Genomic DNA, 26168 nt, shown 5'->3' on the forward strand with positions numbered 1-26168 from the left:
AACTTGCCCCATCAGGGTTTTCCAGATGATAACCTCTTTCTTTCAGGTCACCACAGAGTTCCTTTTTGTTTTTCTTATTTCAAGTGAAACACTATGGAGCCAGTCCTCTCCTCTTGTATGAACCATAAGGACTTTGATCAGGCTGAACTAAGAACTCACAACCTGTCTTCAGAATGGGGTTTTTCCACAAGCTTGACAGCTTGTCCTGTTCCAGTCCCAGCTGCTGCTGCTAAACTATAGAACTGAATTCTCTCTCTCTCTCTCTCTCTCTCTCTCTCTCTCTCTCTCACTCTCACTCTCTCTCTCTCTCTCACTCAGAGAAAACCACATGACCCTCTTAAAACAGCCAACTGCACTCAGACAGACTGTGGCTCCGGACCTGATCTTCTGAGTTTGTTCTCTGTTGTTTTCCAAAACAATAATCCATTACTCCACAGCATGTCCAATTAACACCTACTTGTGAAGTCCTTGTAGGCCTTCTTCAAGGTTTTTGCAAAGGCACTTGGAGCCTTGACTGTCTGGCTTGAGCAGAGCTCTGGCATTTTAAATGAGATCTGCTTAGAAGTGTTTGTATGTGACCTACACTAAAAAACCTGCCACAATTTATCTCCTTTAAAACATATCTACATACACTATAAAATATAACATAAACTGTCACACCTCCGGGTGCTCCGGTTTCCTCCAATCCTTCCAAATGTACAGGGGTTGTCGCTCAATCAGGTGTTATTGGTCTGTTACCGTGCTGTATGTCTAAATTCCATTTTAAATTGAAACAAATTAATTGTAGAATTTTGAGTAAAGAGCAAGGAATGGGATGCTTTGCCAGAAACCACCAAAAGTCCTCTTCCTCCTCCCTCTCCAAATGAATTCCATGAACATTGGCGCACAAATTCATGGGAGGAATAAATCAGGTGAATGCAGAGTTTTTTGACCAGAGGAGGGGAATTGTTAACTAGATGACATGGATTGAAAGTGAGATGGGAGAGATTTAACAGAACCAGAGGGTGGTGGGCGCATGGAATGGAATGCCAGAGGAGGTGGATGAGACAGGCAATTGTTTAAGAAAGAATAATTAGAAGGATACATAGATAGGATGGTTTTAAGGATTTTTTTCCCACCCACCATTTTAGATGCAGGCTTTAAAATGGTACAGATTAGGCATTAAAGTTATAAAGATTTATTTATTTGAGATGACTGCATCTTTTGAAAAATTTCAGTTAAATTTAATCTCTCTAATAGACATTTTTTAAGATATTTTCAAGTTAGGCATTTTGTTAAGTCTAAACGATATGATTTTCTTTGAACTGCAGATTCAAATATTCGTGATATATTTTTTGACACTGTTTGTTCACAATGGATTGACATATTTATAATGATTTACTAGATTTAAGATCAGCCTCAATGGCGAGTACTAAAAATGATTGGGAGTGTGATCTCAATATAACATTCTCAGATGAGGTTTGGTTTTCCATTCTTAGTCTGATCAATGATTCTTCATTTCGTGCAAGGCACTGTTTATTACAATTGAAGGTGGTACATAGAATACATATGTCCAACACAAATTATCTTGTTTTTAAGCAGGTGTTGACCCACTATGTGAAAAGTGCAACATTTTTGAAGCCTCGTTGATTCAAAAGTTTTGGGAGTGTCCCAAATTAGGAAGATTTGTGAAGAATATCTTTCAATCTTTATCAATGATCTTCTAAGATTAAAATAGACCCATGCACTTTAATTGCCTTGTTTGGTTTTTGTCACAAACCGGATAAACTTTTATCAGCGCCTCAAGAGAAGGTTTTAGCTTTTACCACGTTGATAGTCAGACAAGGGGTTTTAATGAAGTGGAAAGATGAACTCTCACAGTGGTTCCATGATATAACGACATATCTAAGTTAGAGAAAATTAGATACAATATCAAAGATAGAAAGTTTCAGTTTGAAAAGAAATGAAGCGCATTCATGGAGCACTACGAAAACTGGCAGTTTTAGGTCATTTGGATGCTCCGGTAATGCCCCGTCGGTCCTCCGAGGATCGCTAACTTTTTTTTTGTCCTATTAAATAACCTTGAATAGAGGGAGGAGTTATATTTTGCATTAGTTTAGTTTTTTTTTCCCTTTTTTCTTGATTTTTTTAGATAGGTGGATGATATATGGCTTAATTATGATTGTCTAAGATTATTACAATTACTTAGATATTATACCAAGTTATGTTGGATTATATTCATCATTATTTTAACAAATAATGTAAAATTAACAAATTATGGATGAAATTTGTTATAAATTGCATTTATATTAATTATAATGTGTATATGTTATGATATTCCTTTGTTCTATTAGTTAGAGCCTATATGTAGGATTATTATGTTAAATACAATAAAATATTTTAATAAGAAGGGATCTGGGCCAAATGGAGGCATGTAGGACTAATGTAGGTAGGACACTGTGGTCAGCGTGGGCTTTCATTCACTTCTATGACTCTGACCAACTCGAAGCATGAGGTCTTTGTTGGATCGCAGAAGGCAAACTTCGCCATTAGAACGGTTCACTTGTGAAAATAAAATTGCCAGAAACTTCGGAGTAATAGAGGCGCGTGGATTACACACTGACTCGACTTAGCATGAAACGGTTGAATTTACTCACTCGTTTCTTCCAGCAAAGAGGGGACCTCTGCAATTACTGTCCAAACAGCAGTCAGGAACAGGAGAGATTTTGCAGCCATCGCAAGATGAACACAGTAGAAGTCCCAGCAGAGCTTAAAGAAGGGTGCACAATTGAATTAAAATACAGTTACTCAACGATGGTCTAGCACAGCAGTTCTAATACAGCTCCAGTGACACAGGTTTGAATCTGGCGCTGTCTGTAAGGAGTTCGCACGATCTCCCTGTGTCTGTGTGGATATTCTCTGGGTGTACCTGTTTCCTCCCACCCTTCAAAATGGTACAGGGGTTGTATGTTCATTGCTGTATTTGGGGGGCACAGGCTCATGGGCCAGAAGGGCCTGTTACTGTGGTATGTGTCTAAATTTAAATTCAATCTGCGACCAGTGAAAAATTGATGGTCCATGAATTGTTTCTAGAAGGTCGATGGTGGTGATAGATATTGCTGATAATACCAAACATGTAATATGTAGGACAAGGTTGTAAATTTAATGAAACAAAAACAATTCCCACCAAACCAATGGATTGATCATTGGTGGTCAAGGTAGGCCTTACTGCTTTATCCCTTACTGCCTCGCAAACCTATGCCATCTGTGGTAGTAAAGGAATAGTTTGAGGGTGAGAAATAAAAGAGTACAACCTGGATCATTAATCTAGAGATACAAGTTCAATTCTCACAACAGTAGCTGAGGAATTGAGATTTATTTAGTTGAAGAAATCCAGAATAAATGTCAAATTTCAGTAATGAGAACCTGAATCTATCATGTTGCTGCTCCTGGTGTAGCCTTCCTGTACATTGAGGAGTCCAGACACAGACTGGGGGGTGGGGGGGAAATGCTTCGTTGAGCGCCTTCACACTGACTGCTCCAACTGCCAAGATCTCACGGTGACGAAGCATTTTAATTCCAATCCCTAGTCCCATACTGACATGTCTGTCCATGGCCAACTTTACCGCCAAGTTGCAGCAACGTGCAAATTAGGAGAAGCAAATTAGTGTCTTGTCAGACGCTATCAACATTCACCTCCAATTTCCAATAACCTCACCCTTTGTTTGCGGATCTCCCTCTTGCTTTCGCTGATTCCTCCCTTCCTCCAACTTCTCCACCCCTTCCTTTCCTTCTCCCCTCAAAGACCAGCCCTTCTTAGCCCTCTGCCCTCTCACCCCATCACTTCTCAGCATATTTCTTTTATGCCCTCCCACCCGTTAGCCTGTGCTTCTCTTCCTGCCCCAAGATGGTGTTCCTAATCTGAAAGGAGCTGCTTGAGGAAGCGACAGAATCGGGTATGTTCAAAAGACAGAGAAGTGGACAAGAAGGGTTTGGAATGACATGACCCAAATAGTCCAGCATGCTAAATTTGGTCAGTATGGATGAGTTGGGCTAAAGGGTCTGGTTTTGTGATACATAACTCTCTGTCTCCAAAGATGATTTTCAGTATTCTCCATGGTATTTCTTGGTGACTTCCTTGCATTGACAGCCTTTGGATATGCTTTTCCTACATATGTAAACTTTCGCTCGCCATCCATTCTGTCAAAATCTTTCACTGTTTCAAAGACATTTTATCACCTATTCACAACACGATAGTAAGGTTAGTGCAACACTATTACAGGGCCCAGCGACCCGGGGTCCAATCTGGGACTCCCTGCAAGAGGTCCCTGTGATCTGTGTTGGTTTCTTCCAGGTACTTTGGTTTTCTCCTATGTTCCAAAAATGTACGGGGTTAGTAGGATAATTGGTCACATAGGGGTATTTGTGCAGCACGGGGCCATAGGCCAGAAGAGCCTGTTACTGCGCTATTGCTAAATTAAAAATTAAAAGAGATCCTTTCTGTTCACTTTCCTGTCCATGGCAAATACTCTGGATATTAAATTGTAGCACAATCAATAACCACAAGCAGACATGAAGCGAGTGATTAAAGGCTTTACTATCCAGAAATATTGGGCATGTCTCTACATGCTGCTGGCCCGGATCCAAGGCTGGTATGGAGGGAGGAGACGAGGGCTATCAGCCTTTATTGGGAATATTACGCAGAGGAGTTATAAGGTCCAAGGTGGGCCAGCCTGCAGTCTAGTGAGGTCACACCTGCACTACCGTGTCTCACCACAAGCCTGTTACTGTGCTATCTCTAAATTAAATTAGATCCTTTCTGTTCACCTTCCAAAGTGTAGCCTTCAGGATTGCTCTTTCAAATATTCTTTGCATCTTATCCATTCCTTCTGTATCTTTTTTTTTAATATTGTGATGGAATTGAGACTAAGTCTCCAAACCATAATACCACGGTTCAAGGCAGGTTTGGCACAAATTTCTTTCTCTTCAATTTTACCCCACAAGAGGACTATGAATGGTTAATTTTAAAAAATTATTATAAAGCAGCTCAACTTAGATTTTTATCCACCTGCTATCAGACTGAGGAAACAACAGTGTGGGTACAAATCAAAATGGGTAAAACAGGAGTAAATAATTCTGAGCATATTTTGTATAAATGGCATGAAAGATACACCAATTTTGAAACATATACTTAAAATATAGAATGGAATCCATGGAGAAAGAGGAATCAAGAATTATCAGTTGGCTAGAAATTTATTAAAGTAAAATCCTTTGATTCTTTTAATGGTTAATTATGGTTTTGACATCTGGTATAACTGCAGAATAAAAAGGATAAAGGATTGTTTTTTGGGGATTTTTTTAATTTTTGACCAAATGAAAGATAAGTTTAATATACCAAATAAAACCATTTTTTCTTATTATCAGCTTATATCATATTTAAAAAGAGAGTTAGGGATGAATTTTAGATTACTTGATCAAAGTCAATTTGAATATTCAATAACTGATATGTTTATCAAAATATTTATTATGAAACTGTATATAAAATTGTAAGAGAATATGTAGAAAAAGGATTTATTTAAATCTAAATTGAGATGGGAAAGAGATTTAAATATACAAATTCAAGAAGTATGGTCAAAATTATGTCATGGAAATGTAACTAATGCAATTAATGTTAGATACCAAATGATACAACTTAATTTTTTTACATCAATTATATTATACTCCATATAAATTACATGGAATTAATTCAGATTGTTCAGATCAATGTTTTAGATGTAATAAAGATGTCAGAATTTCTCTCCATGCAGTTTGGGAATGTGAAAAAGTGGGAAAATTTTGGGAAGACAAGTATTTCACTGGGACAAGTTATGAAGGTGCAAGTTTTGAAAGATCCCAAAATATTCTTATTAGGAGATATTTTTGATTTGAAGTTAGATATTTATCAGAAGACTTTTTAAATGTAGCAATACCAATAGCAAAGAAATGCATAAATGTAACATGGAACCTAGTCAATAATATGGGGTTGAATAAATGGCAAATGAAACTACTAAACTGTATACCATTAAAGAAAATAACGTATAATTTACGGAATCAACCAGAAAAATCTGATATGATTTGGAAACCTTGTATGGATTTTATTGCTACGACTTCATCTACTGCGTCTGCCACTCCCGCTCCAACTCACTTTAGTTAATTCAAGGTTCAAGATCATTGTGTAATTTTGAAATTTAACTAATTAAGAGGCTATATGATTATCAGGCAGGCTTTTTGTCTTTCCTTCCATCTTTCCTAGCTAAAATATGAATTCTTTTTGCATTGTTTTTTTAATTTTTTTTATGATATGGATGAATACTCTACTTGCATTGATGCAAATGAAAAATAAAATTTACCAAAAAATTCACCCCACCAGAATTAACCTCCCGTGTTTGATTTTCTCTCCTTGTGGCCTCCCTGACTTACTTTATTACTCTTAGCAGTTGATGTTCCAACACTCTAAAATTCCTTTCCCTCTACCTCAAAGAGACACGGAGCGTGAAAGCTCATCCACGTGGTTGCCCAAGTCTTGCTTCACCAACCCCTTGCACAGCTGTATCATGGTGTCTCAATGTTTGTACTCAGTACCCCGTCCACTGAAAGGATTCTTCACCACTCTGTTCACCTGAGTCTTCACTTCCAGGGAACTCTGCATGTTGGCCTCACTCTCTTCTACAACAGTTTCGCCCTTCACTGTATAAATTCCGCCCAGGGATGAGTTACCAAAGTACAACATCTCATTCTTGCCCTTGGTTCACCTTCCTAACTGATCGAGATTCCGTGGGGAAATTTAGCAATCCTTCCTCACTGACCACTGCAACACTCATTTTGGTGTGATCTGTAGATTTACCAATCAAGTTAACTGCATGGTCATACAAATTATTAATATAGACAACATAACAAGTGTCAAACATGGAAGTCTGCAGATACTGTCTCTCATTGTAGTAAAAACCACAAAAGTGCTGGAGGACCTCATACAAGGTGAAGTTTTATCAGCAACATTTCAGGCCTGAGCCCTTCTTCAAGGTATAAGCAAAAAAAAACCAAGGAAGACATCTAAATATAGTCTGAAGAATGGGAGGGGGAAGGGCCAACAGCAAAAAAGGTGTTAATTGGCTATGATAAAAGGAAACGTGAGAATTGATTTTGGTTCTGTGAAAAGATGGAGAGGGAGAGGGAGAGGGGGAGGGAGGGGGAAGGGGAGGGGGAGGAAGAGGGGGAGGGGATTGGGGAGGGTTCTAACAGAAACCAGAAAAGTCAATGCTAATGCCACCCGGTTGGAGGGTGCTCAGACACGTGTTGTCCCTCCAAATGGCAGGTAGTCTCAGTCTGGCAGTGTATAAAACCATGGACAGACATGTCAGCTAGGGAATGGGATGGGGAATTGAAATGGGTGGCCACCGGGAGAATGGGGAATGGGATGGGGAATTGAAATGGGTGGCCACCGGGAGAATGAGCAAAGGTGTTAACAAAGCGACCTCCCAGTGATGAACAACAGTGATCCAGCAATGACCTGCATGGCAAACCACTGTTCACATCCTTCCAGTCAGTAAATCAACCACTTCCACCCTCTGCTTCCTTCCAGCAAGTGTTTTGAATGATCAAAGACTTACTTTCCAAATAGCATGAATTCTTTGTTCATTCAGCAAAGTGTCTTTTGCATTCTTCTGTGTTGAATTTCATCTACCCATTAATTGCCAATTCAGAAATTATTGGGTCAATATCCATCACAGAGTAATGTCAAGAACAATGTGTTGCCTCTGTCAGTCTCAGTTTTATTCTTTCAACTCCTTGGACAAGTTTATCAACTACTGATCTGCCTTCAATACTATAGTTCTCAGTAAACTTATCTTCAAATATCAAGATCTCAAACTCAAGAGTCCACTTCTGCAATTGGTTCTTTGACTTCATTTAGTGAAGTTCCAAGGAAGCATTTCATCCACAGTTACACTGAGCACTGGGGTTCCACAAGGGTAGGCGCTCAGCTCCACACTAACTTCCCTCAACAGCATTGTTAAATGCCACTCCAACTCACATCTTTAAGTTCGCTGCCGATAGAAGAGCCATAGTCAAATATCAAATAATGTTGAGAGGGAATACAGAAGATTGGAATGCCAAGATAAAAACCTCTCGATGCCAGTGACACATTGGAGCTAGGGGGGTGGGGGGAGGTGGTGCAGCCCACTCTCCCACCCACATAAATGATGCTGAAATAGGTGTGGACTCTGTTGGTCATGGCCGACCACGGGTACTGTGCCATAAAGCAAAGCTGGAGTGACCTTTCCAGGGCGCTAGCCAGGAAAATGTTGATATGGAGATGCGTCTGTTGCCCATGCAGTGCCCCCCCACCTCTGCAGGACAAAAGGAACAACAGCATGCCAGTAGCATCACAGGAGTTGCAGGGCCGACCAGGAAATTTTCCCTCAGGGTTTATTCCCAAAGCCTTACGCGTAAGCGGATATAGTCACAAGACAGTGAAAGATTGAAATCTGAGTTTCCTTCTACTAGATAAGTTACTATCCATGGTTAGCGATTCCACATCTGCCCAGAGCAACTGGTTTCAAGGCGCCAGTGGCCCACCTCTGCCCCTTCTCCTGTCAGTGAGAACATCTCTGCTAGACATATGCCAGCCGTGAAGGCCAGGACTTGGACTTGGCTGCCAGAGGCTGTTTGAGACTCACATCATGAAGAGTATTTGTGTAGCAGTCGGAGCTCGTCCCCTCTGCCACTCTTTGGCTATGACAAATTTTAGAGCCTGGTGAAGTATAGAAGCATAGATAAGTGGACAAAGAGCATCTTTTTTCACAGGGTGACAGCAGCAAATACCAGAAGATATTTTTAGAAGGTGAGGGGAGGAATGTTTAGGGGAGATTTTTTCTTACACAAAGCAGTGGGTGCCTACACAAAGCAGTGGGTGCCTACACAAAGCAGTGGGTGCCTAGAATGAATGCCAAGTGTGGTGATAGAGGCGGGTATAATAGGGTGTGACAGATTATGTGGTGCTTGTATTGTATATAGAAAAATTTTCGGGAGAAAAATTGGGGTAGTTTTTTTTAGTGTAGGTCACATGCAAACACTTTAAAACAGATAGAGAGAGAGAGAGAGAAAGAGAGAGAGATAGAGAGAGAGAGAGAGAGAGAGAGAGAGAGAGAGAGAGAGAGAGAGAGAGAGAGAGAGAGAGAGAGGACAAGCTGAAAAGCTTGTGGAAAACCCCATTTGGAAGATGGGTTGTGAGTGCTTAGTTCACCCTGGTCAAAGCCCTTGTGGTTCATTCGAGAGGAGAGGAGAAACAAAAAGGAACTTTGTGGTGACCTGAAAGAAAGAGGCTATCATCTGGAAAACCCTGATGGGGCAGATTTCTTTGGCAAGACACTGAAGTGGCTCGTTACAAGGAATCAGTTGTGAGTGTCCAGCGAACAACAAATCTCTCTCTGAAAACCGACAAGAACCTTCCTGAATGGTAACCATTTACCTTTTAAGCACCAAAGCCTGGTGAACTTCATAAATGTTAAATTCTGTGCACAGTATAGGAATTGCCTGATACCAGTGAACTTGGAGGAGTGGGAAGTGATATCGGACTGTGAATCAAAGAACTTTTCTGAACTTATAAATACATATTACATACACGTGCGCTTAGAATTAGAAGGGGGTTGTAATGGAGGATTAAAACCATGTACCCAGATGCTTTTTGCTTATGTGGAACTGACGACACTGGGTCCACACGCAGGTCACCTTACTTTCAGAACTAGCAGATGTAATTAAACTCAGCCATGGGGACTTATCTGAAGATACACTTTGAAATGGAATTCCACTGTGAGGCCCAGGGAAAGCAGTTGTCAAATGCAACACTCTGAAATTGACGAATTGGTCACAACCTGTCTTGCTCGAGAAGTTTTAATAAGTCTTTGTATCTACGAGATAAACCAGGAAATTATAACATCCTGGTTCCATAATAATTAATCTTCTAAATTGTAGAATGTAATGTTCAGTTTTGATTTTGACTGACAAATATTAGAAGGAGTAGGCGCATGATTAATTGTTTTTGGGGTATATAAGCCTGTGGTCCTGCTGCTGAAGTTTAGACTCTCCGAGGGGTGGGAACACCCCTTGTCAAGAAGGAAGAACAGCCAGAGTCCGAGCAACGTCCCAGTCGGGGGAGGTGGAGAAGCTGCTACCAGCGCCCTGACAACCTACTACAAGTGTGCAGTCGTTGCCTCGCTTCGGCAGTTGGGACCAGTCCAAGCGTTGATAAGTATAGTTGGGAAGGGCTTGCATATTGTAGTGTGAAATCAGCTTTTGAATTAGTAATAAACATTTGTATAAACTGAACTGCTCTCGGTGTGTGTGTCTATTTTCTTTCGGTAGCTCAAACACTGTGACCAATCTAAAATGAACAAAATGAGAGGTATAAGTTTACCCAAGACAATTGGCGCTGCGAGCAGGGTTGGTCTCAAGATGTTTCGCCGAAAGAAAGAGGTGAGCCCTGAGCAGTTCTTGATTCCTGGATGGACTTCCAAAGACGATGGGTTTGGCATGTTGGCCAATACCCTGTCTTTGTTGGGACCACCCATTAGTTGGGATGAGAAGTTAGACTCATCAAGTGCACCTCTGGGAGAGCGGGTTGCCACTCTCCTTCGAGAAAGTAAATTTCCTGATAAAAAGGGAACGCTGACGAATGGTTTTTGGTTGCTGGCCACAGCATTACGCCACTCCGTTCAGCGTGAAGCAGAATTAATTCAAAGAGAAGTAGAATCTCAGTGCAAAAGAAAGCAATTAGAGGAGGAGCTAGAAGTCCTGCGACAATGCTATTCCATGATGAGCGAGATTGTTCGCACCAGTCAGGACAGAGCCAAAGAATGGGAAGATAAGCATGTCCAAATGATTTGCCGTAATATTAAACTCCGGCAGCAGCTCTGTGCAGATAAGGAAAGGCATGGAGTAGAACCCGATCCATATCGTATTCATGCCATGATAAGGAATGGTAACGATCCTGATGTAATTGAGGATTGGGATGGGAATATCTGGAATGACAATGGTAATAATGCAGATACTCCTCAGCATGTGTCTAACATACTACCCTCTCCATCTGCTGTTCACGCCCGCCCTATAAGGCAGCAGATTTCCCAAACAGACAGAAGGGGGGATGATGTAAGGGTAGAGATGGAAGGGATAGATACCCCGGTTTCCCATGTGGACCCAGGGGAAAATACCCAAACCCCTGCTTATGCTCTATGGCCTACTCCCTCTGTTGGATGGCCTCCACCTCCTCCCCTAGACTGGGTGGAGGACCCTGTGAGTCAAAGTGGGAACAGGGGTCGGAAGGAGTCAATGATCCGTGATTTCTCAGTAAAAGAGCTGGCTGCCATTGGAGATCGATTTAGGCAAAAAGCAGGGGAACATCATCCCCAGCTGCTGAGTCCTGGCCCAGCTGTGCTTTCTGCTCCCACTGCTGCTTCTATCGAGCTGGCTTCTCCTGCTCCAGTTACTCATGATGAGGTAAAACAATGGGTTAAACAGGCTCTTAAAGATAACAATAGCATGTGGTCCTGGAAGCCCCCGAACCCTTCTGAAGCCTCAAGGTGTGGGCAGGATTCCCGTGTCTACTCCATCGAGACACGGCGCACACACGGGGATCCGCGGCCCTACATACCGTTAACAATCCACTGGGGTGGGGGTAATGATCGCCAATACTTGGCTTTGGTCGACACCGGTGCAGAGCACTCGGTGATTCCTGGTAATCCCGACCTCTGGACTGGACCGGCCTTTCAAATAGAGGGGTTGGGAGGAGCGGTCACCCTGGCAAAGGAAATAAAAGTCTGTGCCATGGTGGGTGATAGCCCTTCCCCTGTCTGTTTACATGCCCTGGTGGCTGCTACTGACGAGTGTATCCTGGGTATTAATATGTTGGCCGGTATGGCCCTTAATACTAGCCAAGGGGGATTTGAATTTGGAATTCGAACTATTACAAAAAAACTAGTAGTGGGTCAGGTTAAGTGGGATCCTGTGATGGTGCCAGCCCCCATGAAACCAGTGTGCATTCCACAATATCGTCTCCCTGGGGGGCAGGAAGAGATTACTGCCACCATCGATGCTCTGCAAGAAGAAGGGGTAGTGAGGCCCGCAACGTCACCCTTTAATAGCCCTGTTTGGCCGGTCCAGAAGCCAGATGGCTCCTGGAGAATGACAGTTGATTATCGTTTTTTGAACAAACATGCCCCACCACTTGCTTCAGCAGTTCCGGACATTGTCACCCTTATTGAAAACATTGCTACTGGGAACTCAGGAACATGGTATGCTGTCATTGATCTCGCTAACGCCTTCTTCAGTATTCTTATAGCTGAGGATTCACAGGATCAGTTCGCCTTTACCTGGAAGGGGCGCCAGTATACCTTCATCCACCTTCCAGTATCGCAGTTCACCATTATATTGATGATGTGGCCTCCTGGAGCCTCTGGCAGAAACAAGAGGGTCGCCGAGTCCCACTGGGATTCTGGTCACGTACCATGTCCGAGGCTGCCACTCGTTATTCTGTTTTTGAACAACAGTTACTAGCCTGTTACTGGGCCCTGCTAGAGACTGAAAGAATGACAGGTGATGCAGATGTTCAATTGCGACCTGCACTTCCTATAATGAATTGGGTCCTGGCTAATGATGCTAATCTAAAGATCGGGCGGGCTCAGCAGTCTTCTATTGTTAAATGGAAGTGGTATATTCAGAGTCATGCGACCAGAGGGCCTGAAGGGGTGGGCCACGTACACGAACAGGTGGCTTACCATCCCAGGTCAGGAACTCACTTATCGGAGGAGGGGGATGGTGGCTCCAGTCAGTATGCTGAGTTGAAGGCAGTCACTTTACCACTAGATCCCCATGATCACCCTCTTCGCCTGTTTACTGATTCCTGGGCTTTGGCTAATGGACTTGTGGTATGGATGCCTGATTTGCAAAAGAACAACTGGATGATACATGACCGCCCAGTATGGGGCAAAGAGTTGTGGCAGCTGTTGTGGGATGCTTCCCACCATCGTGAGATAACCGTTTATCACGTTGATGCCCATACCAATATGGCGACTAACATGGCTCAACATAATGCAGTAGCAGATCAGCTTGCCACTATCAGCTGTGCTGATACCGTCCCCCTGGCTCGATGGGCACATGAACAGAGTGGTCATTTGGGGGAGAAGGGATCAGCTATGTGGTCCCGTACACATGCTTTATCCGTCCATCAGGATGATGTCCGCGTGGTCGTACGTACATGCCCAGAATGTCAGCTTGTGAAGTTCCATACCATTCCACCTGGTCCACATGGCCGAATAAAACGGGGTGCTCACTCAGCTGCGGTCTGGCAAATTGATTACATAGGCCCCATGCTAGACTGTATGGGTAAATATTACATCCTAGTAATGGTTGACACCTTTTCGGGCCTGGTTTTTACTTTTCCCACCAAGACGGCTGACCAAGCTAGCACTATCCAAGGACTAAACCATTTGATTTATCGTTATGATGTTCCAGAGGAGATTCACTCTGATAATGGCTTGCACTTCTCCAGGAAAGCAGTCTGTGATTGGGCAAATGACAACGGTATTTTATGGATCCACCATATTCCTTATTACCCGCAGGCTGCCGGGTTAGTTGAACAAATGAACGGCTTACTGAAGGAACAAATTCGTTTGGAAACATCACTGGGGACCCAGAAGGGATGGTGCCATGTGCTGCAGCAGGCAGTCGACAATTTGAATCATCGCCCTTTAAAAGGAGGTACACCTTTCCACCGACTTCTTCACGCTCCTGAATTACAGCCTATTCCAGAGGAATAACAGTCATTGCCCCCCATCCCCGAACTAGAGAATGCTGGACAAAAGGTATGGGTGGCACCACCAGGTAGTGGCCCTCCTGTAAAAGGGGAAATAGTGACACCTGCCCAGGGTAACACTCACTGGGTAGCTATTGAGGGACAGGATGATTTAGTCTGTTTAAACACTGAACGCTTATGGTATCATGAGTGACATGTGTCAGGCTTCTTTGTTCCAGGTTCTCCATTTTACACTCCTGGTGATCTGGCTTAACAGCTGCTTTGATGCCAGCAATTGGATTTGTAATGTCGAGGACGTTCCAAGGGAGTTACCCGTGGGAAACACGGTCCGATGCATTACACCAAGGAAGTCCTCGGTCACCAGCCTCAAGTGCAGCTTATATAAATATGTTATTGTTCAGCATGTTTCAAAATCTGTTTGTGAGCTCCAGTACCTGGGTATTGTGGCCAACAAGGATAATTTGAGCCTTGGTTGGAATCCTTTCTCATGGCTAACTGCTACATTTGGGGGGCTGGGCCACACTATCCTCCGTTGGTTGCTCGCGTCATTGCTTATCTTTGTAATTGTTGTTTTGATTTCTCTTTTTTCGCTCCCTCTGTACTCAAATACTGATTAGGCCTCGCAAATGACAGATTGTGACCAAGGGGTGGGATGTAATGGAGGATTAAAACCATGTACCCAGATGCTTTTTGCTTATGTGGAACTGACGACACTGGGTCCACACGCAGGTCACCTTACTTTCAGAACTAGCAGATGTAATTAAACTCAGCCATGGGGACTTATCTGAAGATACACTTTGAAATGGAATTCCACTGTGAGGCCCAGGGAAAGCAGTTGTCAAATGCAACACTCTGAAATTGACGAATTGGTCACAACCTGTCTTGCTCGAGAAGTTTTAATAAGTCTTTGTATCTACGAGATAAACCAGGAAATTATAACATCCTGGTTCCATAATAATTAATCTTCTAAATTGTAGAATGTAATGTTCAGTTTTGATTTTGACTGACAAATATTAGAAGGAGTAGGCGCATGATTAATTGTTTTTGGGGTATATAAGCCTGTGGTCCTGCTGCTGAAGTTTAGACTCTCCGAGGGGTGGGAACACCCCTTGTCAAGAAGGAAGAACAGCCAGAGTCCGAGCAACGTCCCAGTCGGGGGAGGTGGAGAAGCTGCTACCAGCGCCCTGACAACCTACTACAAGTGTGCAGTCGTTGCCTCGCTTCGGCAGTTGGGACCAGTCCAGGCCTTGATAAGTATAGTTGGGAAGGGCTTGCATATTGTAGTGTGAAATCAGCTTTTGAATTAGTAATAAACATTTGTATAAACTGAACTGCTCTCGGTGTGTGTGTCTATTTTCTTTCGGTAGCTCAAACACTGTGACCAATCTAAAATGAACAAAATGAGAGGTATAAGTTTACCCAAGACAGGGGTTAAGTTAGGTTAGTTAAGTCAAAAGTTTAAGTGTGGTTCTATTTTCATGTTTAAAGATGATTAAAAGCAACTTGTGTTATGTAACCATTTGTCTTGCTGAATATCTTTTGCTGCTTGGTTTAAAAAAAATGTAGATAGGAACATGGATGCATTAAAAATAGAAAGTTTTGCTTGTGAGGTTGGGAATGTTTATATCAGTCAGCACAGCCTCACAGGCAGAAGGGCTAGTATTCTGCTGTAATGTTCTAAAGTGCATTGTAGATTGCTTCAAGTCCTTGAGAGTACATATTTCCAGTGACCTGGTACAACCACATGAGAACCTTGAGAAGACGCATGGAGTTTAACGTTCCCATGTCCCTTTACTCGTCCCACAGGCGCAACAACAAAAACATTTCATCTGCTTGTATCACAGCTGGTACGGGAGCTCCTCCCCCCACCCCCAAAATCCAGTCCCAGTAGCACTACAGAACTGATCTGTCTGTCTGTCTGTCTGTCTCTCTCTCTCTCTCTTAGAGAGAAAACCTCTTTGACTCTCTCTGCTAGCAAAATCCACATGACCCTCCTAGAACAGCAAGTTGCCCTGTAGACAGTCTGTGGCTCCAACACGTTCTTTCATCTGTTGCCTTTTTGTAAGCAACAATCCATTAGTGAAGTCTCTTGAGCACTCTCCAAAGCCTTTGCAAAAGTTGTTGGCCCCAACATGTCTAGCAGAAGGTGGTGAAGGCAGCTCAGAACATTGCACATAACCACCCTCCTCCCCTCCATCTCCCACTGCTCAGGAAAGGGGCCAATCCCTCCCCGAGGGATCCAACCCACCTCAGCCACACTCTCACTCCCTCCTCCCATTGAGGAGAAGGTTCAAGTAAGTGAAATCGCGCACCGACTTGTGAATAGATAACTTCTTCCTGGCAGCCATCAGCTCCTAGAATACACTCCACAGCAGTGATCTCATACTGCCCTTGCTAAGTACTAAATGATCTTTTCACAGTCACCCAACACACTGATAAGTACTCTCCTTCTTCTCCCATATACTGCTTTATTCATGTTAGAGTCGACTTTCTGGAACTCTTCCAAAACAAAATATTGTCACTGTGCCACAGGGCAATAAACTTGACCTTAAAATCTTTCCTGGGAACTGTAAAAATAAACCATGTTTTTTTTTATACATTCAAAACAAATTGCTAGGCAATGTATATTTTCCTGCACTCTGCATCTGCTCACCATAACCAGTGAACCCTGATCATCCTCTAACAATTCTGAGAATACTTCTGTTCCTCTTGTTTGCAAACTTAGATTCCACCCGTTTTGTAAATCTGTGGTGCAAAATACAGCCGCTGAAAGACAAGCTGCAGCTCACTGTATCAGGCATATAGCCACATGCCAAAATACCAGTTGTTCAAGCTCTATATGCATGTAAGCTTGAGTGAGACCGAAGTTTAAATGCAGGTCCTACTGGCTCATGTGCCCGTGCCACCCAATTGCACTTAATTAACCTACAACCACCATAAGTTTTGAAAGGCGGGAGGAAACTTGATCTCCTGGAGGAAACCTACACAAACATGGGGAGAACGTATAAATTCCTTACAGACAGTACTCTGCTGTGGGAAGCATACTGTGACAGGATATAGATATGTTTTGGGAGATAAATTGGAGCAGGGTTTTTAGTATAGTACAAACATTTTAAAACAGATCTTATTTAAAATACTGGAGTTCTGCTCATGCTAGACATGTTGGGGCCAACAACCTTTGCAAAGGCTTTGGAGAGTGCTCAAGAGACTTCACTAATGGATTGTTGCTTACAAAAAGGCAACTGATGAAAGAACGTATTGGAGCCACAGACTGTCTGCAGGGAAACTTGCTGTTCTAGGTGGGTCATGTGGTTTTTGCTAGCAGAGAGAGTCAAAGAGGTTTTCTCTCTGAGAGAGAGAGACAGACAGACAGACAGACAGATCAGTTCTGTAGTGCTACTGGGACTGGTACAGGACAAGCTGGAAAGCTTGTGGAAAACCCCATTTGGAAGATGGGTTGTGAGTGCTTAGTTCAGCCTGGTCAAAGCCCTTGTGGTTCATGCAAGAGGAGAGGACTGGCTGTCTGATGTTTCACTTGAACTAAGAGAGACAAAAAGGAACTCTAGGGTGACCTGAAAGAAAGTGGTTATCATCTGCAGAACCCTGAGGGGGTAAGTTTCTTCAGCAAAACACTGAAGAGGCTGATTAAAAAAGGAATCAGTTGTGGGTGTCAGCGTACAATGAATCTCTCTCTGAAAACCGACACGAACCATTTACCTTTTAAGCACCAAAGCCTGGTGAACTTTATAAATGTTAAATTCTTTGCACAGTATAAGAATTGTTTGTAACCAGTGAACTTCGAGGGATGAGAAGTGAGATTGGACTGTGAACCAAAGAAATTTTCTGAACTTGCGCGCGCGCGCGCACACACACACACACACACACACACACACACACACACACACACACACATTACATACACATGCACTTAGAATTAGAAGGGAGTTAAGTTAGGTTAGTTAAGTCAATAGTGAAAGTTAAAGTGTGATTCTGTTTTAATGTTTAAAGATAATTAAAAGCAACTTTTGTTTAAGTAACCATTTGTCTTGGTGAATATCTATTGGTGCTGGGTTTTGGGGTCCTCTGGGCTCATAACAATGCCAACTGGTATTTTGGAAGTTTAGTAAATTGAGGGCGCAGGAAGGCAGAAGGTTGCAGAAAGTGGCAAACCTAACTTCATTTAACACAGGCACTGACTGCCCTCCAATCCCATCCATTGAAGGCATCTTTGTGGGACAGGTGCCTCAAAAAGGCAGCCAATGTCATAAAGGACTCCCAACACCATTGTCATAACCTCTTCTTGCTGCTACCTTCAGGCAAAAGGAACAAAAGCCTGAAGTTCAGCACCTCTTGGTTCAACCACTGTTCTTTATGCAATAGCTATCAGGCTCTTGAACATCTCCACACGAATCAAACTGTAATCTAGACGAGATCACCAAAAAATCTGTTCTCATTGTTGAAATGTGCTCTGTGAACATTTATCTATCCTTTTATATTCACCAAATGGTGTACACTATTGGAAGTTTGGTGTTAACATTGGGGTCTCTCTCTGCAGAAGGGAAATCAAACACATTTTCCTGATGAAGGGTTCAGGCCAGAAACGTTGGTTTCCCCCTACTTCCTGTGGATGCTGCATGACCTGCTGAGTTTCTCCCGCACCTTTGCACATTGCACTCGGCCCCAGCATCTGCAGGCTTTCTTCTTTCATAGAGTAGATGACCGCTTTGCCTAGCAGCTGTGTGTGGTCCGCAAGAGTCACCTTCAGCTTTTTACTGCCTGCCACCTTAATTCCCCATCAAACTCCTGCTATGGTCTGTGCTCTTCTGCGCTGTCACAGTGATACCCAACACAACATTGAGGAACAGCAACCTCCATCTCAAGTCAAGTCACCTTTACTTGTCGTTCATACCATGCATTGCACGGTAAAGACGAGATAGTGTTTCTCCAGGACCACAGAGCAGATTAACATAAATATATGTGAAAATAGAAGTCAAAATATTAAAAGATGTCCAATAAAAGTCCACAGTACCCTATCCACATACGTTATGAGCCATCAGGAGACTGATGGCTTGGGGGGAAAAAAATTGTTGCCCCATCTGGACATTCGGGCCAGAGTGGTAGGTAACCTCCTAACAGAAAGGAGAATAATTTACGTGAGGAGACTGTGGAGCCCTTAACAATGTTTATTGTTTTCACCATGCATCTTGTGTGGTAGAGGTTCATCATGGTAAAAAGAAAGCCCCCAATGAACTTTTCCGCTGACTTCACTGTCCTCTGCAGGGTCTTATGGTCTGAGGAGATACAGTTTTCAAACCAGGCAGTGATGCAGTTGCACAGGATGTCCTCAAATCATCCTCTGTAGAATGTAATGAGGATGGAGGGTGGGAGATGAATTTTCCTCACCCTTCACAGGAAGTAAAGACGCTGGTGGGCTTTCTTGGCTATGGAGCTGGTGTTAAGGGACCAGGTGATATTCTCCACCAAGTGCACTCCAAGGAACTTGATATTCTTTCTTTAATTTTTTTTTATTTTTCACACTATGAACCATATCAATCAAAATACACACAAACATTTCCCTCTTGAATATACACAGTGTCATTTTCTCCCCTTTTCCCACCTCCCTTCCCTCCCTCCTTCCCACCCCCCTCCAAACCCATTAAACATTCAACATATACAATACAATAGACCCATTAAACAATATCATCACACAATGAAAATAAATAAGAAAATTGTGTCATCTACTTTTACATACTGGTCAGTTCATTTCATCTTCTTCTCATTCTATCATTTTAGGGGGTGGAGGTCCACAGTAGGCCTTCTCTGTTGTGTTCCATTTACGGTTCCCAAATTTGTTCAAATACTGTGAGTTTATTTTTAAAATTATATGTTATTTTTTCCAATGGAATACATTTATTCATTTCCATGTACCACTGCTGTACTCTCAGGCTCTCTTCTGATTTCCAAGTTGACATTATACATTTTTTTGCAACAGCTAAGGCTATCATAATAAATCTTTTTTTGCGCTTCATCCACTTTGAGGCCTAATTCTTTACTTCTTATATTACTTAGAAGAAAGGCCTCTGGATTTTTTGGTATGTTGCTTTTTGTGATTTTATTTAATACCTGATTTAGATCTTCCCAAAACTTTTTCACTTTCTCACATGGCCAAATTGCATTTCTCACATGCCCAAACTGTTGTTCTCGTTTCCTTCTTACAGCGAAAACATCTATCTGATACTTTTGGGCCCCATTTATTTCACTTTTTGGGCATGATATATAGCCTGTGTAACCAATTATATTGTATCATGTGTAACCTCATGTTTATTACATTTCTCATAGTTCCAGAGCATAACTTTTCCCATGTTTCATTTTTTATCTTTATGTTTAGATCTTTTTCCCATTTTTGTTTGGGTTCATAGCTTATTTCATCATTTTCTTTCTCTTGCAGTTTGATGTACATGTTTGTTATAAATTTTTTAATTATCATTGTGTCTGTAATCACATATTCAAAGCTGCTTCCTTCTGGTAACCTCAGTCTGCTTCCCAATTTGTCCTTTAAGTAGGTTTTCAGTTGGTGGTATGCAAACATGGTACCATGAGTTATTCTATATTTGTACTTCATTTGTTCAAATGTTAATAAATTATTTCCCTAAAACAATTTTCTATTCTTTTAATTCCTTTTCTCTCCCATTCTCTAAAAGAAAAGTTATCTATTGTGAAGGGGATTAGTTTATTTTGTGTCAATAATAATTTTGGTAGTTGGTAATTTGTTTTTTTTCCTTTCTACGTGAATCTTCTTCCAAATGTTGAGCAGATGGTGCAGTACTGGTGAACTTCTATATTGCACCAGTTTTTCATCCCACTTATAAAGTATATGTTCTGGTACTTTTCTCCCCTATTTTATCTAGCTCTAACCTGGTCCAATCTGGTTTATCCCTTGTTTGATAAAAGTCTGATAGATACCTTAATTGTGCTGCTCTATAATAATTCTTAAAGTTTCGTAGCAGCAAACCACCTTGTTTGTACCATTCTGTTAATTTATCTAGCGCTATCCTCAGTTTTCCCCCTTTCCATAAGAATTTCCTTATTATTCTTTTTAGTTAATTGAAGAATTTCTCTGTTAAGGGAATTGGTAACGATTGAAATAGGTATTGTATCCTTGGGAAGACATACATTTTAATGCAATTTACCCTCCCTATCAATGTTAGTGGTAAATTGTTCCAATGTTCTAAGTCATCTTGTAATTTCTTCATTAGTGGCTGTTAATTTAATTTGTATAGATGGCCTAGATTATTATCTAGTCTAATACCTAGGTATTGGATTGCTTCTTTTTGCCATTTAAATGGTGATTCTTTTCTAAACTCTTTGTAATCCGCATTACTCATTGGCATCGCTTCACTTTTATTTGCGTTGATCTTGTACCCTGATATTTCTCCATATTCCTTCAATTTCTTATGTAGTTCTTTTATTGATATTTCTGGTTCTGTTAAGTATACCATGACGTCATCTGCAAATAAACTGATTTTATACTCCTTCTTTATTTTTATCCCTTTTATTTTATTTTCTGTTGGAACTTGATACTCTTGACGATCTCAACAATAGTCAGCGGAGAGTGATTTCCCCCCGGTCCCTCCTGAAGATGGCCTCCATCTCTTTTGTTTTATTAACGTTCAGATACAAGTTGTTGGCTCCACACCAGTCTGTTAGCAACCGCACCTCATCTTTGTTTACTGACTCATCATATGACCTGCCACAGTTGTGTTGTCAGTAAACTTGATGATGTGGTTTGAGTTGTGTTTTGCTGCAGTGTCACGAGCCAGTGTCATGGTTTTGGAAATGCTGTTTCTGATCTGGACACTTGTGGTCTCACCGACAGGAAGTCAAGAATCTAATTGTAGAGGGAGGTGTTTAGTCCTAGCAGGCTTAACTTCCTTATCAGGTACTGAGGTATGATCATGTTGAATGCTGAGCTGAAGTCAAAATGCAGCATTCGAACATACATGTCCTTACTTTCCAGGTGGGTGAGGGCTATATGGAGAGTGGTGGCAATGGCATCGTCTGTAGAGTGCAAACTGTGTGGGGTCCAGTGATGGGGCAGAACCTTGATGTGCCCCATGACGAGCCTCTCAAAGCGGTAGGCGCGAATACAACAGCATGGTAGTCACTGAGGCAGGACACAGACAACTTCTTCAGCACGGAGACAATGGTGGCGGCTTTGAAGCAGGTTGGGACCATGGCACTTCTCAGAGAGATGTTAAAGGTATTACTGAGAACATCTGCCAGGTGAGCCGTACATCCCCTGAGCACCCTACCGGGAATGTTAACCGATCCAGCAGCTTTCTGTGGGTTGACCTTGCCTAAAACTTTCTTCACACTGGCCACTGTAAGACACAGCACCTGATCATTTGGAGGAGAGGTGGCCTTCTTCACTGGCACATCACGTTTCACCTCAATGTAAGCGTAGAGGTTGTTCAGTGCATCTGGGAGGGAGGCATCACCAGCAATAGAGAGATGGTGTAGTCTTGTGGTTGGTGATACCTTGGATGCCCTTCCACGTGCATCGGGTGTCTTTGCTGTCCAGGAAGTAACTGTGACGGTGCTGGATGTGTGCACATTTTATTTCCCTGATGGCCTGAGACAGCATGGCTCTTGCAATAGCCAGGGCTACCTTGTCGCCTGCTCTGAAGGCAGAATCTCGGTTCCTCCGCAACACACACACCTCTCCAGTCATCCACGGCTTCTGATTAGAGTGAGTACTGATAGTCTTGGACAGAGTGAGCTCGTCTGCAGCTCATCACTGATGCCATATTGATGCAGATCGATGCAGTCACCATCGCTTGCTGCTTCCTTGAACATGTGCCAGTCAGTGTGCTCGAAGCAGTCATGAAGTGCATGGATGGCTCCTGCTGGCCAGGTTTTAACCTGCTTCAGAACTGGTCTGGAGTGTCCGACGAGTGGTCTGTATGCTGGGATTAGCATCACAGAGATATGGTCTGAGTGTCTGAGGTGGGGTGGGGGACTCCACCCGATGCACATTGGAAATGTTTGTAAACACAAAGTCCAATGCATTCACCCCTCTCGTGGCAAAAGTCCACATACTGATGGAATTTAGGTAGCCCTGACTTGAGGTTCACCTGGTTGAAATCACCAACTTTAATAATAGTCCGTCTGGGTGCGCGGTCTGCAGTTCGCTTATAACCCCATACAGTTCCCAGATCGTCTCCTTAGCGTTAGCGCTGGGTGGTATGTATACTTCAAGAATGAGGACCATGGTAAATTCCTGAGGTAGATAAAATGGTCTACATCTGACAGTCAGAAATTCCACCAGAGCTGAGCAGTGACTAGCGACCAGTACAGAGTTCTTACTTCATTCTGTGTTGACGTAAACACACAAGCCACCACCACGATGACAGTGTCTCTGTCAGTCCAAAATAAAGTGAGCCCATCCAGCTGAATGGAGGCGTCCGGGACTCTGCCACTGAGCCATGTTCAGCGAAGACCAAAGCACAGCACTCCCCGCACTCACGCTGCGCGGAGTCGGATGTTGGCATTTTGTTCACCGGGGAACAGAGATTGGCTAGCAGGATGGAGAGGAGAGCCGGGCGGCAGGGGTTTGCCCTCAGCCTAGTACAGACCACTGCTCACTTCCTGCACCTCGCACACCGCTTCCTTCACCTCCCCAATCCTGAGGCTTTCTGGCCTAGTCCCCGCAGTAGCTTGACCCGCAGATCTCACCAGAGGTAAGTAGCTGTGCTTTAAAATTATTTTAAATACTGTAAGTTCTGTTGGTAGCCATAACTATAAAAACTAAAACGATGTAACTAACTATTAAACTGTACTGTATAACGATAATGAAATGAAAGTGTAAACAAAACTACCAGACCTGGAGAGGCTGCTGTGTCCAATAATGCACCGCCTCCCATCTGCCTGTGGGCATGTTGTAGCCTTCTGCATTCAATATTGAACTCTACAACTTCAGATCGCTTTATTCCTTGATCTGTGCTAGTGATATTCGGTCAGCTTGTCTGTATACATTTTCTTTTTTTTAAATTAACTCTGGGAGCGGAGGATATGTCCAGTTTGGCCTGCCAGCAAGGTTTTCCTGTGCTACATTTCACATTTCCTGAATCACCTTCTCACCCTCCAACTGCTCACATTCACTCATCGACTCATTAGCCTCGTTTCCAAATTATTCCCATGTCCCTCGGGTGTTACCCTATGCGAGTCATCTCCCGCCCCCACATGGGCCTTTAATGTGCATCCCAGTTCTGAATGTCCTGGCCGGAAGCATCACAGTGTATAGTATGGCATCGTACCGGAGGTCAATCCACAGGACCATAAAAGTGACAGAGAGGATCACTAGGGTCTCCCCCAACTCAACCAGGCTTCTTCCCATGGGCAGAGAGACTGCTGAATGTCTGTTGAAGTGCTAAAACAACACCCCATGACTCTACTATTAATTAATAATATATAGTTTAATATATGTATTAAATATAGGTTTTGTGTATATGTGTCACTGTCTGTATGTATGCCATGTCTTCACGTGTGCTTGTACTGCGGACCAGAGAATGCAGTTTTGTTGGGTTGTACTGGTACAATCGATGATAAATAAACTTGAACTTGAACCTGGCACTGAATGTAAGGAGCTTCTATGTTATCTCCCGGGACCTGCTTGGGTTTTCCCCAGGTGCTCCAGTTTCCTCTCCACCCCCTCCAAAAACGTATGGGGTTGTAGGTTAATTGGGCTGGACAGGTCTCAATGGGCTGGAATCAGCTTCTACCATGTTATATAAAAATAAATTGAGGTCCTGAGGTAATAGTAGGTCAGCTGCAGTGAACCCATATTGTAATTTCACACGTGAACAAATCAAACCTGGCACAAGCATCAAAACGATTTCATGCGGAATCACTTCTGGGAACTTTTTTCAGATACATCTGCATAATTGTACAATCTGGAGTTCTCATGAAGGAGTCTGACCCAAAATATAGACCAGACATTTTCTCCCACTGCTGATGTTTCCCCTACCCCCAAGCTCCTTCAGAAGATGGGGGTTTTCCCCTCCACATTCCGGACACTGCAGTTTCTCAACTGTTTCCTGTTAAGAGATCTGGCTTTAATTTTTTTTTAAATTTTGACATACAGTTTGGTAACAAGCTCTTCCATCCCCTAAGCCCATGTCACCAAAATATCCCAATTAACCAGAAAACCAGCTGTTTTTTTTATTTCTTAATTCATACCAAATGGACATTTCTGGGAAAACCAGCATCTATTGTCATCTGGGACAATTCAGGGGCCAGATGGGAGCTATCTACACTGGGTGGAGTTACCTATGGTAAGGATAAACATGCACAACGTCATTAGTAAGCTGGATGAGTTACTACAACCTTTCACGATTCATTACTGCTACAACTTCTTGACAATAGATTTATTTCATTCTTTGAATATTCTTCACCTGACATGACTGGATACAAACTTATTCCAACAGAAGCAATGTTAACCAGTACAGCAACTTAACCTTTCCATTATTATTCCCTTATCAAGTTTCTTTAATAGCTGTATTAAGGATCTCAACAGATGTGGGGGTGGAGATGATGGACAGCCTCACATTTCTTGGAAGGATTTCAACAACAGGCCTGTCCTGGACCAATCACATTATTGCCACAACCAAGATATCTTAGCAATGATTCTACTTCATCAGAAGCTCAGGGAAACTCAACCTGGCTCCAGTTTCAAATGATACATATGGATCACAGAATGCATTCTGTCCAGATGCATCATAGCTTGTAACGGCTCTGCCAAAGACAGCAAAAGAACTGCAGAGAGCTGTACATGTAGCTCAGGTCACAGTACAAATCAGCCTCCCCCTCCATGGATTCCATCCATACCTCCTGCTGCCTGGGGGAAGCTGCCAATGTATTAAAAGGACCTATCGCATCCTGTCCATTTCATTTTTCTCCGCAACCTAGCTCTGCCGGGCAGATTCAGGAACAGCTTCTTTCCTGTCTCAGCACTGTGTTTGCATTGAATAGTCCAGTTTATTGTGATCTGATTGCGCAAGTACAACCTGTCAAATCAGAGTTCTCCAGTCCTTGGTGCAAAACATGCAGACACATTGCCAGACAAAGCACACAGAGAAACAAGTATTCATATACACAAAAAAATAAATAAATATTGCATCATTAATACGAGAGTCTTGGGTGTCTAGTGTAGGCAATTCAGCCTTCTCACTCTAGGAAAAAGCTTTTTCTCAGCCAGCTGCTGCTGGTTCATCCCCAAGAACATTGTTCCCAAATAGTAAATCCATATTACTGCAGCCTTTTTGCATTTTCAAGATGTCTTAAGGAC

The 26168-nt window shown here is 42.6% G+C and overlaps 1 protein-coding gene across 4 annotated transcripts in view; it reads right to left on the reverse strand.

Moving 5' to 3' along the window:
• LOC138739609 (interleukin-5 receptor subunit alpha-like) overlaps nucleotides 1-26168 on the reverse strand; it is a 68989-nt gene that overhangs the window by 34608 nt on the left and 8213 nt on the right. For all 4 annotated transcript variants that reach the window (XM_069891998.1, XM_069891999.1, XM_069891997.1 and 1 more), the window contains one exon: nucleotides 2637-2748. In XM_069891998.1, the coding sequence (XP_069748099.1) occupies nucleotides 2637-2715 (79 nt within the window). In that variant the 5' untranslated portion in view covers nucleotides 2716-2748. The remainder of the gene's footprint in view (nucleotides 1-2636; nucleotides 2749-26168) is intronic.

Source organism: Narcine bancroftii, chromosome 7, assembly GCF_036971445.1.
Source record: "Narcine bancroftii isolate sNarBan1 chromosome 7, sNarBan1.hap1, whole genome shotgun sequence".
NCBI classification, from domain to species: Eukaryota; Metazoa; Chordata; class Chondrichthyes; order Torpediniformes; family Narcinidae; genus Narcine; species Narcine bancroftii.